General features: G+C 38.8%; 1 protein-coding gene across 2 annotated transcripts in view; it reads right to left on the reverse strand.

The window, feature by feature from the left end:
• cd276 (CD276 molecule) overlaps window positions 1–19,298 on the reverse strand; it is an 80,710-nt gene that overhangs the window by 16,656 nt on the left and 44,756 nt on the right. For both annotated transcript variants that reach the window (XM_021467709.3, NM_001080622.2), the window contains one exon: window positions 3,787–3,921. In XM_021467709.3, the coding sequence (XP_021323384.1) occupies window positions 3,787–3,921 (135 nt within the window). The remainder of the gene's footprint in view (window positions 1–3,786; window positions 3,922–19,298) is intronic.

The raw sequence follows: 19,298 nt of genomic DNA on the forward strand, positions 1-19,298 counted from the left end.
CATTATCATTATTATTATTATTAATTTTATGCATACTTTTTTGCAGAATTGTTTTTAAATAATTGAACATATGTATCATCAATTATATAGAAACAAAACCAATTTTTGCAACAAAAAATTGTAATCCACGAAACAAATATTATGCATCAATTTATAAAAAAAACGAAAGTATTTTTTCACAGAATGTTTTAATCCCTAGAACAAATATTAAGCATCAATTAATAAAAGCAAATGTCATTCTTATTGTAAAAATATGCAAAATATTCCAGAAACAACATACATGCATCAATTATATAAAAAACAACAATTTTAGTGATAAAGTTTGTAATTCATGAAACAACTATTATTATTATTATTATTATTATTATTATTACAATTATTATTATTGCTATTATTATTAACAATGCTATGCATCAAATTATGAAAACGCAAGTAAATTTTTTGCAGAATTTTTTATAGTTATTGAACGATTCATATGCATCACTTATATAAAAACAAAATTATTTTTTTGGTACAAAACTTTGTAATCCATCATGCATCTATCATGCATCAATTTACAAAAGTGTTTTTCCACAGAATTTTTAATGCCTGGAACAATTATTATGCATCAATTTATAGTCAAATTGAAGCATTTGGTGACAAAATAACAATCAAAAAACGGCAAATAAATATTGCTACTGGGGGCTCAGACACTAAAATAGCTTTCTGTGCGCAAAATGTGTAATGTTTATTTTTGTTTATAAATAACGTTTTTCGCACTTTTAAAGTTACTCATTTATCAGAAACAGCTCAGCAGCAGGTGAGCACATCAGCTAGTGCAGTAAGTCTGTCTGTCAGGAGCGAATGCTAAAAGTGTAAGAATCTACGCAGAATTACAGCGAGTGAAGTGTTTACTGCCAGATGAAATCAGTGTGTGTTTTAGGCTGCGGTTCTGAATGAACAGCTCAATTGCAGGATCTGCTCAGAGAAAAATGAGTTTGTAGCTCCAGACTGAACTGTCCAGAACAATCTCCAGCACTGAGCGTCAGACAAACAAACAGCAGGACTGAGAGACTCCACACACACACACACACACACACACACACACACGACTGCTAGATTAACCACATCATTTATTACTAGACAGACAAACAATTCACTTACTTTATATAATGTTACTTTAACTACAGACAATCAATTACTTAAATTAGTTTACTTTGATTAATTTCGATTACTTTATATTTAACTTAATTTACATGATTTACTTACATCTGATTTCTTTATTTCCATTCATTCATTTTTCTCCAGCTTAGTCCCTTATTTATCAGGAGTTACCACAGCGGAATGAACCGACAACTATTCCAGTGGATGTCCTTCCAGCTGCAACCCAGTAATGGGAAACACCCACTCATACACTACGGCCAGTTCAGTTGATCAGTTCCCCTTTAGCGCATGTGTTTGGACTGTGGGGGAAACCGGAGCACCCGGAGGAAACCCACACCAACACGCAAACTCCACACAGAAACACCAACTGACCCAGCCGGGACTCAAACCAGAGACCTTCCTGCTGTGAGACCACTATGCCGTCCTTGGTTTATTTACTTTACTTAAATTTGATAACTTTAATTTTGACCTCTACAGAGTCTGTAGTTTGTATTGTTTCTCCACAGGTGTGTGTGTGTGTGTGTGTGTGTGTGTGTGTGTGTGTGTGTGTGTGTGAGTGTGTGTGCTCTGAATGGTACTCCAGCTGTTTGCAGACAGATATTTACTGTGTGTCTCCGTGTCAGATGTGTGTTTTAAAGCCCAGGGGTCCCGCGCTGACCTTTATTTAAATGTCTGCTGCTCGACACACACAACTCATTACAGCGACTGACGGAGGTGCAGAATCATCCCTCGCTTCTCTCAGTTCTTCTCTCGCTGTCATTCAGTGCTGCAGTCCCTCGTTACGCGGAGACACTAATTATCTCTGCAGCGCTAATGAACTTCAGCAGTCACACAGACACTTACTGCTCTGCATTCACATCAGTCTGACCGGCGGTCTGTCTATATATCTGTCTGTCTGTCTATATATCTGTCTGTCTGTCTTACTATATATCTGTCTGTCTATATATCTGTCTGTCTGTCTGTCTGTCTGTCTGTCTGTCCATCCATCTGTCTGTATATCTGTCTGTCTGTCTGCCTGTCTATATATCTGTCTGTATATCTGTCTGTCTGTCTGTCTGTCTGTCTGTCTGTCTGTCCATCCATCTGTCTGTATATCTGTCTGTCTGTCTGCCTGTCTATATATCTGTCTGTATATCTGTCTGTCTATATATCTGTCTGTCTATATATCTGTCTGTCTATATATCTGTCTGTCTATATATCTGTCTGTATATCTGTCTGTCTGTCTGTCTATATATCTGTCTGTCTATATATCTGTCTGTATATCTGTCTGTCTATATATCTGTCTGTATATCTGTCTGTCTGTCTGTCTATATATCTGTCTGTCTATATATCTGTCTGTATATCTGTCTGTCTATATATCTGTCTGTATATCTGTCTGTCTGTCTGTCTATATATCTGTCTGTCTATATATCTGTCTGTATATCTGTCTGTCTATATATCTGTCTGTCTGTCTATATATCTGTCTGTATATCTGTCTGTCTGTCTGTCTGTCTATATATCTGTCTGTCTATATATCTGTCTGTCTGTCTATATATCTGTCTGTCTGTCTATATATCTGTCTGTCTATATATCTGTCTGTATATCTGTCTGTCTGTCTGTCTATATATCTGTCTGTCTATATATCTGTCTGTATATCTGTCTGTCTGTCTGTCTATATATCTGTCTGTCTATATATCTGTCTGTATATCTGTCTGTCTATATATCTGTCTGTATATCTGTCTGTCTGTCTGTCTATATATCTGTCTGTCTATATATCTGTCTGTATATCTGTCTGTCTATATATCTGTCTGTCTGTCTATATATCTGTCTGTATATCTGTCTGTCTGTCTGTCTGTCTATATATCTGTCTGTCTATATATCTGTCTGTCTGTCTATATATCTGTCTGTCTGTCTATATATCTGTCTGTCTATATATCTGTCTGTATATCTGTCTGTCTGTCTGTCTATATATCTGTCTGTCTATATATCTGTCTGTATATCTGTCTGTCTATATATCTGTCTGTCTGTCCATCCATCTGTCTGTCCGTCTGTCTGTATATCTGCCTGTCTGCCTGTACCATCTACCTGTCTGTCTGTCTGTCTGTCTGTCTATCTATCTACATGTCTGTCTGTCTGTCTGTCTATCTATCTACCTGTCTGTCTGTCCGTCTGTCTGTCAGTCTATCTACATGTCTGTCTGTCTGTCTGTCTATCTATCTACATGTCTGTCTGTCTGTCTGTCTATCTATCTACATGTCTGCCTGTCTATCTATCTACCTGTCTGTCTGTCTGTCTGTCTGTCTGTCTATCTATCTACCTGTCTGTCTGTCTGTCTGTCTGTCAGTCTATCTACATGTCTGTCTGTCTGTCTGTCTGTCTATCTATCTACATGTCTGTCTGTATATCAGTCTGTCTATATATCTGCCTGTACCATCTACCTGTCTGTCTGTCTATCTTTCTGTCTATCTGTCCGTTTATCTATCCACCTATTTACATTTCTGTCTGTCTGTCTGTCTGTCTGACCAATCAGAGAGTGATTTCCACCATTTCCAAACTAAAGCATGCACTATAGCAGTACAATTCTCAGTCTCGGCCGTGTGAACACCAGTCGTGAATATATTTAAACATGTACATTTTATAATGCAAATATAAAGGTCCACTTACCGGCTCTCATCTCCTCACAGCTCTCCTTGATTTTCCTGCGGCAGACGACGGCCAGAGCGATGAGCAGAGCCAACAAACACACAGCCAGAGCCACAGTCACCCACAGAGCCACTGGAGGAAACACCAGAGGCTGGCCTACACACACACACACACACACACACACACACACACACACACACACACACACACACACACACACACACACACACACACACACACACACACACACACACAGAGAGAAAAGCTGTGATTATTGTAAAGCATTATCAGCTGGTGGCTCAAACAAACAAACTTAACTGGTTTAAATCCAGCAGCTTGAGTAAGAAACAATGAGTATGATCATATGAGCCCGGTTCTGTCAATGCTGCACTGGCTTCCCTTTACACTGGGCCTCAACGCTAGCCTGCAGTGCACACGTTGGCCACTAGCGGGCGATCAGTGGCTGCTTCTCCATCAACACCCTAGCTGCTGAGGTCGTTCATCAGTAAGTTGTGTGCTCTAATAAGAGAGCTGTTGGGCACTATTAAGGGTACAAAAGAGCTAGGTTCACTACAAATTGGGTCACACTGATATGAGAACGTCCTCACTGTACATGGAGCTTATGAATAACAGCAGAACTAATTAGTCATCATTTTCTTTTCGGCTTATTCCCTTTATTAATCAGCGGTTGCCACAGTGGAATAAACCGCCAATTATTCCAGCATATGTTTAACACCTCAGATGCCCTCCAGCACTGGGAAACACCCATACACACTTATTCACACACACACTCACACACACACACACTCTTACACTACGGCCAGTTTAGTTCATCAGTTTCCCTATTACCCCTATATAGTTCATCAGGAAACCAACGCCAACACGGGGAGAACATGCAAACTCCACACAGAAACAACTGACCCAGCCGAGACTCGAACCAGCGACCTTCTGTGATGTTGTATATATTGCAGCGCTACATGTTTATGTGTGTAAATGAGGAGAGTAATGCAGTGATGCTCTAAAGTGTGGAGATGGAGCTGCCAGCACAAACACAATATGTCAGAACACACACACACACACACACACACAAACACACAAACACACACACTGATAATTGAAAAACAGACTCAAAGAATGAGCTGCTGCATGCTGGGAAAATGACAAATCACCTGGAGCCCTGGAGAACGGAGCGCTAGCGGCTAGCCAAAAAGAGGTCAGGATGCATCATTGTTGCCTTTCTGGCTCGACTAGAAAAGGCAGCGAGTGCCCAGTGTGTGTGTGTGTGTGTGTGTGAGCGAACAAAACACAAATAAAAGCTTCATTTACAGGGGAAATCAGAGGTTTGGCTGGCTCCTCATTAGCTGGATTCACAGCAGATGCTTTCAGGCCCATGTGTGTGTGTGTGTGTGTGTGTGTGTGTGTGTGTGTGTGTGTGTGTGTGTGTGTGTGTGTGTGTGTGTGTGTGTGTGTTGTCCAATAACAGCTCCGCCTGCATCCCTCGTTCAGACATCAAGAAATTATGTTCCACCAAAACACCCTACAGTGATTTAAAGGAGAAATTTGCCCCGATTCTTGATCATTTACGCATTTATTTACCTCATAAATGGATTTACTTTAATTAAGTTTGTCTTCTCAGCAGAGAGAGAGAGTGTGTGTGGGGTTTTAGAAGAAACAATTCATCTTATTGCACGTGACTGGGGCTATACCACTGAATTATTTAAAATAAAATAAAATAAACCATTTTAAAACAAAATGAACTATTTTTATATTAAATTGACATTTTAAAAAATAAATAAATAATTAACATTGACTATTTTAAACACACTTACTAAATAGCTAAATGAATAAATAAAAAATTAAAATTGTTTTGACATCAAATAAAAACTAAATTAGGGACGTATAGAATATCCACAGTTTAAAGAGCCCCTATTTTGCATTAAAAAGGTCATATTTTGGTTTTGGGGGTCTTCAGCAACAGGCTGATCTGTGTGCAAGGTCAAAAACCCCTCCTAGCAGGAAGTTAATCTGCGCTGATTGGTCGGATGATCCAGTCTGTTGTGATTGGTCGACAGTGTTCAGCACGAGACAGAGACACCCCTTGGAAGTGTGAGGAGGAAGGGCTTCAAAATGTACCCCTAAGAATTGGGACAGCACCTGCACACGTCATCCAATGTCATCGCCAAGCTTACACATCGCCATCTCAGACGATGGCGACTTCATGGCGGTTCATTCCGCTGTGGCGACCCCAGATTAATAAAGGGAAAATGAATGAATGAATGATAAATGTATAATCTTTCCATGTCTAAAGATGTTCTGTGATATAATGAATATATCAGCTTAATAAATCTGTTCTGTTCAAATGCACCAATATATATTACCCATAGTCACTGAGAAATTAATAAAGATATTCATTTTAAAATGGGGTGTGCTCAATTATGCTGAGCACTGTACATTTGTCTCAGCTTTTTGGCTGATCAGTGACTTAAAAACCCAAAATATCATCCAAACCGTGAGACTTGTGATCCATTACACACTACTGGACATGGATATGATGCTCAGTAATAGAAGAACCTGTAAATCAATACTACATCTGGCTGTCTATGTGTGTGTGTGTGTGTGTGTGTGTGTGTGTGTGTGTGTGTGTGCTGTCAATGTGTGTATCAGCTTATGCCATATTCCAGAAACATCAATAACAAAGCAAAGCAAAAGCTGCGGAATCTGCCTTTATTTCCCCCGACACGCAGCCCAGATATTGATGTATGAACAGAAGAGCAGATCTGCTGTGATTTACAGAAGCGGAGAGACGGAGAGAGAGAGATCTGCTCAGGAGAAGGTGTGAAGACGCTCCATATGCTTAAAGACGTCTCGTAAAGGTTAATAAGACTCGTCCAGTGTTTATTTCTGTTTCTCATAGAGAGCCGTCCGTCTGTCTGTGTTCATTAGTGAAGAGGAGAGAGAGTTTAAATCACACAGTATTAGCACGTGCAGATGCTGAGGAGACGCACTACTCATTCATCTGCATCTCTGATCAACAGAGGAGGGAAAGAAACCTGCTGCTACAGAAAATTAGGACAAAACTGGAATACAGGAGAGCGACATGGTGGCTCAGTGGTAGGCACTGTGGCCTCACAGCTAGAAGGTCACTAGTTTGAGTCCCGGCTGGGTCAGTTGGTGTTTCTGTGTGGAGTTTGCATGTTCTCCTCGTGTTGGTGTGGGTTTCCTCCGGGTGCTCCTGTTTCTCCCACAGTCCAAACACATGCGCTATAGGGGAACTGATCCACTACACTGGCCGTAGTGTGTGTGTGTGTTTGAATGAGAGTACTGTGTTGCTGCTGAAAGGTCATCCGTTGTGTAAAACATATGCTGGATGAGTTGGCGGTTCATTCCACTGTGGCGACCCATGATGAATAAAGGGACTAAGCCAAAGAAAAATGAATGAATGAATCAATGATCTACGGGACCGCTGACTTAGTCATAGTTTAAAACCCACACACACACACACACACACACACACACACACACACACATATATATACATATGATAATAAAAATAAATAACATACAAAAAGGTCATCAAAACCTAATAAATAAATAAAAAGGAGAATGGAGACCAAAAATAAAATAAAAACAACTAGAAGACAACTGTTATTGTGAAAATAAGGAAATAAAATAAATAATTTTAACTTTAAATAAAATAAAAAAATAATTAATTCAAGAATTATGTCTTTTAAGGAAAATAAAATAATTAATTAATGAATAAATATAATATCTATAAAGTATAATAAAATTTTAATTTGTTTTATAAAAAAAGTTAACTGAAAAAGGTTTTTAAGAAATATGTGTTTTTAGAGAAATAATATATATATAATGTATAATATAAATTTTAGTTTTAATATTTATTTTATTTACTAAATTAATTATTTTTGATTTTATCTCAAATTATTAAAGGGCGACGCGGTGGCACAGTAGGTAGTGCTGCGGCCTCACAGCAAGAAGGTCGCTGGTTTGAGTCTCGGTTGGCTCAGTTGGCGTATCTGTGTAGAGATTGCATGTTCTCCCTGCGTTCGCGTGGGTTTCCCCCGGGTGCTCCGGCTTCCCCCACTTGTACAAACACATGAGGTACAGGTGAATTGGGTAGGCTAAATTTTCCGTAGTGTATCAGTGTGAATGAGTGTTTATGGATGTTTCCCAGGGATGGGTTGCGGCTGGAAGGACATCCGCTGCGTAAAACATTTGCTGGATGAGTTGGTGGTTCATTCCGCTGTGGCGACCCCAGATTAATAAAGGGACTAAGCCGACAAGAAAATGAATGAATGAATTGAAATTTTGACCCAGCCAAGATGCGAACCAGCGACCTTCTTGCTGTGAGACCCTTATCTCTATAACTGTCATTCATTCATTCATTTTCTTGTCAGCTTAGTAACTTTATTAATCCACGGCTGCCACAGCGGAATAAACTGCCAACTTATCCAGTAAGTTTTTACGCAGCGGATGTCCTTCCAGCTGCAACCCATCTCTGGGAAACCTATAACTGTCTTTTAAAATAAATAAAACACATTAAAACTAAATTTTAGATGAAATAAAATGCACAATATATCAATCTGACCTTCAATTTTATATTCCAGATACTCTATATCTTAAGTCTGTTAATATTTTAAATTTGCTTTTATTTTCCATAGCATAACTATCCATAATTGACATTCTTATTGGTATTAATGTTTGTTATTGTTGTTATTATTTTTAGGGGTCATGATTGGTTGTGTAAAAATTTCACTGCATATCACACTGTGTACGACTCGTGTGACAAACAACATGTGAATTTTTAGTTATGTAATTCGGTTACTCTTTAATATTCATTCATTCATCATCCTTCAGCTTAGTCCCTTTATTCAACAGAGGTCTCCACAACAGAATGAACCGCCAACTATTTTAGCATCAATACACACTCATTCGCATACACTGCGGCCAGTTTAGTTGATCAGTTCCCCTATAGTGCCTGGAGCAAACCGACAACATAACGGGGAGAACATGCAAACTCCACACAGAAACACCAACTGACCCACCAGCTTTCTTGCTGTGAGGCCACAGTGCTGACCACTGCACCACCCCAACACTCTATAATATTTACTCAATCAATCTGACTGAATATGCAGTTGTTTATGTAATGGAGTCACTCCACTTGATTCTGAATGTGTAGTTCTCCGTGTAATTGGGTCACTCTTCACTATTTACTATCAAAAATAAGGCTGCAATATTTCTCCCCATGAACCTTCGTCTGCTCCAATAATTGAATCCTCAGTGTGTTTTCTCTCTGAGGCTGAAGGTGTCCTGATGAAGACAAATGCTGTAAAGTCCAGCCGGCGTCCCTGAAGGCCTGTAGGCTCATTTTTCTCTCTTACTATTGTGTGATGATGTGATTTTGTTTCCCTCTGTTATAGATATATCTCCCCAATGTCTCTGATCAGCCATGATCTTCCTCTGCAGGCCTGATTCATCTCTTTCAGACACAGAAGGACGTCACACATCTCGCTTTTACACTTGCAGAGCCTCTCAGATTCAACAGTATGCTACGGTTCTTTCTAGAAGGGATACAGCTGAGGCTGGAAGTTAACCTGAATTAGTCATCATTTATTCAATTGGCCATTAATTGTATTTGATTAACGTCTACACCAACGGCAATGTGAAAACAGCAATCATAAAAAGTATTATTCATATTAACGTCTACCCCTACTCTGATGGTTGAGGTAATGTAAAAACAGCAATTATACTGAGTCTTATTTATTTAATTACCAATTAATTGCATTTTATTAACATCTACCCCAACCCCAACACTCATAGTCATGTAAAAACACTAATTATAATGAGTATTATTCATATTATTTATTCAATGACCCATTAATTGTATTTTATTAATGTCCACCTTTACCGTGATGGTTGGGTTTAGGGTTGGGGAAATGTAAATACAGCAATTATACTTATATTATATTAACGTCTACTCCTACCCCAACCAATGTAAAAACAGTAATGATATTGTCTATTATTCATATTATTTAATAAATTACCCATTAATTGTATTTTATTAATTTCTAACATCACCCCAACCCTCATAGTAATGTAAAAACAGCAATTATACTGGGTATTATTAATATTATTTAATAAATTACCCATGAATTGTATTTTGTTAATGTTTACCTCTACTGTGATGGTTGGGTTTAGGGTTGGGGTAATGTAAATACAGCAATTATACTGAGTAATATTCATAATATATTGATATTACCCATAAATTACAGTTTATTAACGTCAAGCCCTACCCTCAATGTAATTTAAAAACAGAAATGATATTGCCTAATATTCATTTTATTTATTAAATTAACAATTATTTGTATTTTTATTAATGTCTACCCCAACCCTCAACCTAAAAACAGTCATTATAATTTAATAAATTACCCATTAATTGTATTTTATTAATGTCTATAAGTACTGTGATGGTTGGGTTTAGGGTTGGGGTAATGTAAATACAGCAATTATACAGAGTATTATTCAAATTATCTATTAAATTTCTCATTATTTGTGTTTTATTAACGTCTACTTCTACCCTAACCAATGCAAAAACAGTAATGATATTGTCTGTTATTCATATCATTTAATAAATTACTCATTATTTGTATTTCATTAAAGTTTAACTCAACAGTAATGTGAAAACAGCTCAATTAAAATGAGTATTATTCATATTGTTTATTAAGTTACTCATTAATTGTATTATATTGACGTCTATATCTACTGTGATGGTTGAGGTAATGTAAAAACAGCAATTATACTGAGCATTATTTATTCAATTACCAATTAATTACATTTTATTAACATCTACCCCAACACTCATAGTCATGTAAAAACACTAATTATAATGAGTATTATTCATATTATTTATTCAATGACCCATTAATTGTATTTTATTAATGTCTATCTGTACCGTGATGGTTGGGTTTAGGGTTGGGGTAATGTAAATACAGCAATTATACTGGGTTTTATTTATATTATCTATTAAATTTCTCATTATTTTTATTTTATTAACATCTACTATTATCTATTATGTCTATTATTCATATTATTTAATTAATACCCATTCATTTTATTTTATTAATGTCCACCCCAACCCTCAACCTAAAACCAGTAATTATATTCATATGATTAATAAATTACCCATTAATTGTATTTTATTAACGTTTACCCCAACCCCAACACTCACGATAATGTAAATACAGGAATTATACACCGCGTTCACCATTGCTAAAGAGCTATTAACTGCTATTAAGATGACGTATGCAAATAATAAGTTATATGTCAATATCAGACAGCACCCGTGAGATCAGCACAGTTATTATTATTAATTCAGTTCATCTCATTCACGTCAAGCAGTGCGAGCAGAGCAGGTGAGCGAATGCAGATTTTTGTTTGTTAGTTGTGATTGGAGGCTTTGGGGGTGTTTTGGTGACTGTCGCTTTAAATGCAAATGAGATTGTGCTCTTTTCAGAAGAGGGCGGAGCTACAGATGCATATGCATGAGCATAGTGGCAGATGTAAAACAGCAGTGTGCGTGCTGTGAGTGCTGGTCAGGTGTGAGTGTGTGTGTTGACGCTTGTGTCAGTCTATGTGGCTCCTGTCTCTGTTCATCTAGAACTCCACATCTATAATCCTCTTAGTCTATGCTGACATCATCTTCAGCAGCTCAAACACTCTAATGGCTAATGGACAGACGGCTGCTTCTCACTCAGGCCTGCTGGACATGCTAATGAGATGGAGAGATGGCCGCTAGATGTCTGGCTTGTACATCAGTCTATGGAGAATGTGAGTGTTCGACAGTATTTTCTCTCTATGAACACGTCTCTCAGTGTGAACGGAGGGTTTTCCGGTTCTCCACTCAGACTCAATGTGTTTCTGCTGTCGCTCTGCTTTCATCTGCTGAATAAAGAGTTCAAACAGCTCACGCTCTGACCTCTGCTGTCCTGATAGAGCTGATCAAAGCTAACACAGCCATCACACACACACACACACACACACTGCTCTATAACTGTACTGAGGCCAGAGGAGAGTCCAGAGCTGCTCTTATTGCAGACCGACACACACACTCACAGAGATACACACAGTCATGTGATCAACATCAGCCCCATCACAATGCATCCAAACAAACATATCATTTATAAAACAAACATGCAAAGAAATTACAGCATAACTAAAGTCCAGATGGCATACATGCTAAAACAGGTAACATGCTAATAAATCTCACAAATGTGCTAAAAACATGCTTGCTAATCCATGTTAATATTGTGCTACTAATTATGTGCTAAGCAAGATAGTGTTGTGCTAAAACACATCAACTGTTGCAAATTGATGCTAACAGCAATCAAGGCAGTGTGCTAAAAATGATAGCACTCTGTTTATCGATGTTAAAAACATGCTAGAAACATACTAAAATGGAAGCAACATGCTAAAGCTACCATATTTATAAAATATTCTGTCTGTCAAACACATTGTTAACATTGTGAATGTTAGAGACATGCTAAAACATGAGAGAAACACTTTAACGACATTCGATTTATGCTAGCAAAATGTTAAAGTTAACAATGTGCTAAACATCTAAAAAAATAAATGTTTGCAAGTGCTAAAGCTTGTGTTAAAATGCTAATAATAGCATCATGCTAATCTATATTAGCATCAAGTTAAAACGTGCTAAAAACATTACTGCATGTTTTAAACCGCTAAGCACGGTGGATTGTAGTGCAGTGGTCTGATTTTGCAACAGAAATAAATGCTAAATAGTGCTAAAGATTATGTGTAAAAATGTTAACAATAGCATCATGCTAATCCATATTAGCATTAAAATGTGTTTAAAACATTCTTGCATGTTATGAGCCGCTAACCTGGTGGATTGTAGTGCAGAGGTCTGATTTTAAAGCAGAAATTAAGCTAAATAGTGCTAAAGCTTATGTGTTACAATGCTAACAATAGCATCATGCTAATCCATGCTAACATTACGCCAAAATATGCTAAAACATTCTTGCATGTTATGAGCCGTAACTATGGTGGATTGTAGAGCAGAGGTGTAATTTTTGAGCAGAAATAAACGCTTAATAGCAGTAAAGCTTAAGTGTTAAAATGTTAACAATAGCATCATGCTAACCCACGTTAGCAGCAAGTTAAAATGTGCTAATGACATTCATGCATGTTTTGAGCCGCTAACCACAGGGGAACGAAGAGCAGAAGTGTAATCTTAAAGCAGAAATAAATGCTTAATAGCACTAAAGCTTATGTGTTAAAATGTTAACAAAAGCATCATGCTAACCCATGCTAGCTTCAAGTGTAAATGTGCTAAAAACCTTCTTGCATGCTATAAACCGCTAACTATGGTGGATTGTAGCGCAGAGGTCTGAGTTTGGAGCAGAAATGAAAGCAGGAGTACGTTTATTTCTGCGAGAAACGTCCAGCTGTGTGTTATCGGCCTACGCGACGCCTCACTATTAACACCAACACAAACGTGTGTCCTCCCAAAACACATCTAGAACCCTGCCATCTGCCCGTCCCACAGCTCCCTGACATTTCTGAGATTACTCCTCTGTATTTATCCATCTATTTATTGTCCAACGGGCCCGCTCGGGGATCTCCAAGAATTCTGATTAGCAATAATAAACAATAAACGCAATCACAAAGAGGGAAATGTCAGAGGACAGGGATTAGCTGAACAGGACGCGCTGAGATTTGATTTCTTCCCTTTAGAGCCATGCGGGCTGAATAAACGACTTTGGGTTCATGTCTGACGGTGAGCATTCATCACAATGAGGGAAGGTGATCACCGTTTCTGCTGCCACGTCGTTGTTGTTTTTGCTTTCTTGATAAAATGTATGATGAACGTGTGTGTGTGTGTGTGTGTGTGTGTGTGTGTGTGTGTGTGTGTGTGTGTGTGTGTGAGGCAAGAAAATGAAGATGTGGAGAAATGCATCTGTGAGTTTTTCTGTCAGATCAGCACATTTGCCTGGAAACGCTTCGTCTTTCGGAGAGTTTGATTGAATTACGTTCTAGCGGGGAAAATGAAGCGCTGTCTTATTAGCTTTCAGGAGAGACACTCATCCTTTAACCCTCAGCATCGCTCCTTATTCCTCCCAACAACATGCTTTTAAAACATCACTGCTGCTTAAAGGAAACACTTTCTAGACACCGTGAACACTTTCATTTAAAAGGGCACTTGTAACCATTGGGGGCTCGTCCGGGATGGCAATATTTAATGAAGATAATTCATAATTTATTCGTGAAGGACATTTGCATGTACTCATTTAGCAGATGCTTTTATACAAAGCTACACATGAGGACAATAGAAGCAAATATTAACAGAACACTAACATTTTTTTTGCATTCAGAAATAAATGTTGGCTAAAGCTGCTAAACGCCGCTTGACTTTGACAGCAAATATCCTGAGAACCAATCAGAAGCGTGAATCGAATTATATGTGTTCAATGTAGCAGCGCGCTGATACGCTGGCTTTATGAGGAGAGAGCTTTATTTTGATTTTAAAAGATGGAGTTTGATGAACTGGATGAGGCTGTCTGACTGTCAGTGAATGTCAAATGAAAACGCCTCTTACCTCAAAACTGCATTATAAGAAAAAGAAAACACACTGTGTAGCCGGAAGTGCAGCATACAATCGTAATGTTTGTTTGCGCAGGGACGCTACATTCTCGAGTCCTTGAAGGACCGTGGGTGCACGAGCATCGCACTAGTTTCGTTTCCAGGCACGGTTGCTTCGAGTGAGCTTTTAAACACTCGCACACATCAAATCATCTGTGCGCGCGACACTAAAGCCCTCGTCAGTGAGTGAGGAACAACGTTTTTGTCAGTCGTTCTGCTTCTCGATTTTAAGATCACATTTGTACACGCATAGACAAACGGTCATAAACTAACAGTCTAATCTAGTGACGACGAGCCAGCACTGGCAATTTAAACATGAGTTTCAGCCAGCCAAAGTGGCGAGTGGGAGTGGCTGTCTAACCCGCCACAACCGAAATCCACCCGCATTTGGCAGGTTGGCGGGTGTTAAAGCCCTGGTTGCTAGTATTATTAAGTGTTTATTTTATATTATTTTGTACTTTATTCGTTTTGAAAAAAGCTCAAAATAGAATTTGTGCTGTTTAATGCATGCGCTAGGAATGTATGTCCTCACCAATGTCAAGAGCAAATCTACGCACTGGCGTTACACCAAAATATAACAAACTGTTTTCAAGCCATCATCTTTTAATAATCTTTGAAAAGAGGGCGTAACATTCTCCACAAGTGTCATCTCTAAACTTTAATTTGAACAAATTAATATTTAAATGTATTCTGACCTGCTGTCGGTATTTTATTGTTTATTAGATGGAGATAAAGGTGGCGCAGTGGAGCAGTAGTTAGTGCTGTGGCCTCACAGCAAGAAGGTCGCTGGTTCGAGCCTCAGCTGGCTCAGTTTGTGTTTCTGTGTGGAGTTTGCATGTTCTCTCTGCGTTCACGTGGGTTTCCTCCAGGTGCTCCGGTTTCCCCCACAAATCCAAAGACATGTGGTACAGGTGAATTGGGTAGGCCAAATTGTCCGTAGTGTATGAGTGTAAATGAGTATGTGTGTGGATGTTTCCCAGAGATGGGTTGCGGCTGGAAGGACATCCACTACATAAAAATGTGCTGGATAAGTCGGCGGTTCATACCGATGTGGCGACCGCGGATTAATAAAGGGACTAAGCCGAAAAGAAAATAAATGATTGAAAGAGATTGGGATAAGGCTTATCTACACGTTTATAATAAGAGCTATGGTCTGAACCATGCTACAATGCCACGCGAAGGAGAAGAGAAATGGTCCAAGAACCGAGCCCTGGGGTACAACTTAGAATAAATGTGTATTTTTTCGTTATAATTAGAGCTATAGCCTGAACCATGTGATGATGCCATGAATGAGGAGAAGAAAAGTGGTCCAGGAACCGAACCCTGAGGTACGCCGGTAGCTAGAAACTGACCTGGAATGGATGTCCAGTTAAAGGCAGAATTATTCCCCCCCTTTAATTTTTTTTTCTTTTTCAAATATTTCCCTAATAATGTTTAACAGCCCAAGGAAATGTTCACAGTGTGTCTGATAATATTTGTTCTTCTGGAGAAAGTCTTAATTTTTTTATTTGAACTAAAAATAAAAGCAGTTTTGAATTGTTTAAACACCATTTTAAGGACAAATTTATAAACCCTTTTAAGCTAATTATTTTTTTCAATAGTCTACAGAACAAACCATCGTTATACAATAACTTGACTAATTACCCTAACCTGCCTAGTTAACCTAATTAGCCAGTGAAGCCTTTACATGTCACTGTATAGCTGTATAGAAGTGTCTTGAAGAATATCTAGTCTAATATTATTTACTGTCATCATGGAGAAGAGAAAATAAATCAGTTATTAGAGATGAGTTATTAACACTATTATGATTAGACATAATCTGCTCTCCGTTAAACAGAAATCAGAGAATGAAATAAACATGGGGGCGAATAATTCTGACTTCAGCTGTATATAATGTATACAATTTCTTTCTAAACACATTGTAAGTGAGTATTAATATTAACACGAGGGGGGTATTTTTTGGACCATACCGCATGTTACATTATATTTAGATGAGCGTTGCATTTGTCTAATTCGCTGATGTTCTGCTTAAGAAACTCCCTGATGAGCAAACTATGTTGTCCACTAAACGATCATGCTTAATGAAATTTAATGCATTCAGCTGAACATTGCATCTGTGTGTAATTCACCAATGTTCTGCTCGATTAAACGGTCCACTTAACCATCCTGACACAAACACAGAAATAATGCTAGAAAGAAGAAGAAGAAAAAGCATCTCTAACCTACTTAGAAGTAAATATAAACCTGATGGGCTAGGAGTGAAATAAAGTATTGGGGTCAGAGAGTTTTCTTAGCTGAAAGGGCAGATAACAGCGGCTCTATGAGTGTTCGGCAGTAAACACACTCACAAACTCATCGTCCTTCCCACTCAAGATCAATAAAGCACCTCTTAATAAATCCAGACCAATGTCGGACATATTTAGCAGAGAGCGCTACGCTGGTTAAGCGAATATACCAACACAGCATTAAAGATCCTTGTGCACAGCCATGAAAAACACAGCATAAAAGCATTTCCATACAGTAACGACACACTCCAGATGACCTGCTGAAGGACAAACCAAGAGCCAGAATGTGAGTCGATGTGACTTTGAATGTGTTATGAATGTTAATGTCAGACTGCTCTGATTGTTTAATAAACTGCTGAGATTGACAAACAACCATCCCTACAACTTGGGCTGTTTATTAATTGATATCGTATCAAAATCACAGTTTGGACATGAACAATTTCTAAATTGTCTTCCATCCTGGTTTTCCCGCAGTATGATATTCGGACCAATCATAACTAAACAGAGCGTGGAAACAGGAGACTGAATAGCCTGCTTATACAGGGATGATGAGTTCAGCACAGGAGGACTTGGTGCCTGAGAAGTCCACATCTGTGGTGTGGGATTGAGTTACTGTAGATACAGGAAGGCTGATGTATGACAGAACCAGGGGCCTCATGTATCAACGCTGCGTACGCACAAAAACTTTGCGTACGCCAGGTTTCACGCTCACGTTTGGATTTACTAACAATGAAATGAACTAGAATGTGCTCTGATTCACTCCAACTTCATGCCTGGCGTACGAGCATTTCTTGTGCGTGTCTGTTTTATTTCCATTGGCGACTCCTAGAGGCAGTTGTGTTAAATTGCTCTCTACAGAGTGTCTGAGCTGTGCAGTGGCAGCTGTATGAGACGGGTTCATCCGCATGTCTAGCAGGTATATAAGGTTTCCATACCATGCAGTTGACCAGCCAAACATTAAAGCACAATTTGCAGCGACCACCGGTTTTCCCGATGTAATCGGAGCGATCTAATTTGCATACGTGAATCAGAAACATTTCCATTTAATAAATGTGCAAATAAAATATGATACACAGACTTATTAATGATTCCTATTTGTCTTCCTCGTGATGAAGAGTAGGCAAAAGCTGATATGCAGCGGGGGAAAAGGAATAATGAGTTCATCAGATGTTGGATTCGAACCGAGAACATGCTCGAACGCGTCAAAACATGTTGCCGTGCTCTTTACGAGCTGCGCCACTCACGCTGTTCAAGACACTACAAAATTTTAGACCTATAAAATCACACTATTTCTTTTTTAATCCACTCAGTGCGATGTTCAGACCCAACTGTGTTAACTGCATCAGCTAAACTCTCCCACTCTATTTCTTTCTTTTGTTAATAATTACGGAGGACAAACTTGCAAATAACACCGCTTTTCTCCGACCTACCTCTGAAAGCAGCACCTCCAAATCACACTCTGTTCAAAGTTTCTCTTCTTGCCTGCTTTTGCCATTGCTTTCTCGTTGGGTTTTGCCAAATTAAAGTCATTAGCATATTCATATGGGGGAGGAGGCAGGGAGGGGTTTTGCGCTTGTGCACGTGCGCTTGGTTTCGCGTTCGTTCGGATATACAAAGAGAATATGTGTGGGATTCGGCGTACGCAGTGTTTCATACATCTGAATTTTTCACTGCGTACGCACATTTACAGCTTTGTCCGTACGCAATGTTTTAGTAAGATTTCAACGCAAGTCTTCGTACATGAGGCCCCTGGTCATTTGTACATCAGTCATATATTGTGTCTAAATGCACGTGGAAAGCATGGGATGAATGGATTGATGGATAAATGGATGGATGGATGACTGTCCCTCTTCAAAACATGGAAATCCAGCTCCAATCAAGAACACATTATTATAAGCTGTCATGGCTTTGCAATCAATAAATGTTCTTATAATGGAAGTCAATGGGGCAAAAACATCATCAGCATAACCAAAAGGGAATCAATTTGTCCACAGCGTATTGTTGAGAATTTAAAAACTTTCAAAGCATTTTGACCAAATATGCATCAAAAACAGATTTGTTACTGAAAATGATCACAGAGAAAGCTGTGGCCAAATTAAGACCCAATATCAGCCCAGAGTGGATGAAAACGACCCAACAGCACACATAAGGGTTAAGATGTTGGAGGCAGACTCGGCTATTGATTTTTCAGCTTCTCCATTTGCTCTCTCTCTCGCTCTCTCTCTCTCTCTCTCTCTCTCTCTCTCTCTCTCTCTCTCTCWCTCTCTCTCTCTCTCTCTCTCTCTCTCTCTCTCTCTCTCTCTCTCTCTCTCTCACTCTCTCTCTCTCTCTCTCTCTCTCTCTCTCACTCTCTCTCTCTCTCTCTCTCTCTTCTGGACACAAAGTTTGGGAGCAATAATCAGCTGGAAAAGTTGGACTCTGTAAATGTTTAATTAGCTCTGAAACAAGTGTCTGCCGGCGAGAGCGAGGAGCTGTAGGAAGCGATCAGAAGTGACAGATTTCGGCAGGATTTAGACAGCAGGCCTGATGGAGACGCATTTGTATGTGTGATGGTGTCTAAATACAGGCCGT

Source organism: Danio rerio, chromosome 18 (assembly GCF_049306965.1).
Source record: "Danio rerio strain Tuebingen ecotype United States chromosome 18, GRCz12tu, whole genome shotgun sequence".
Lineage (NCBI taxonomy): Eukaryota > Metazoa > Chordata > Actinopteri > Cypriniformes > Danionidae > Danio > Danio rerio.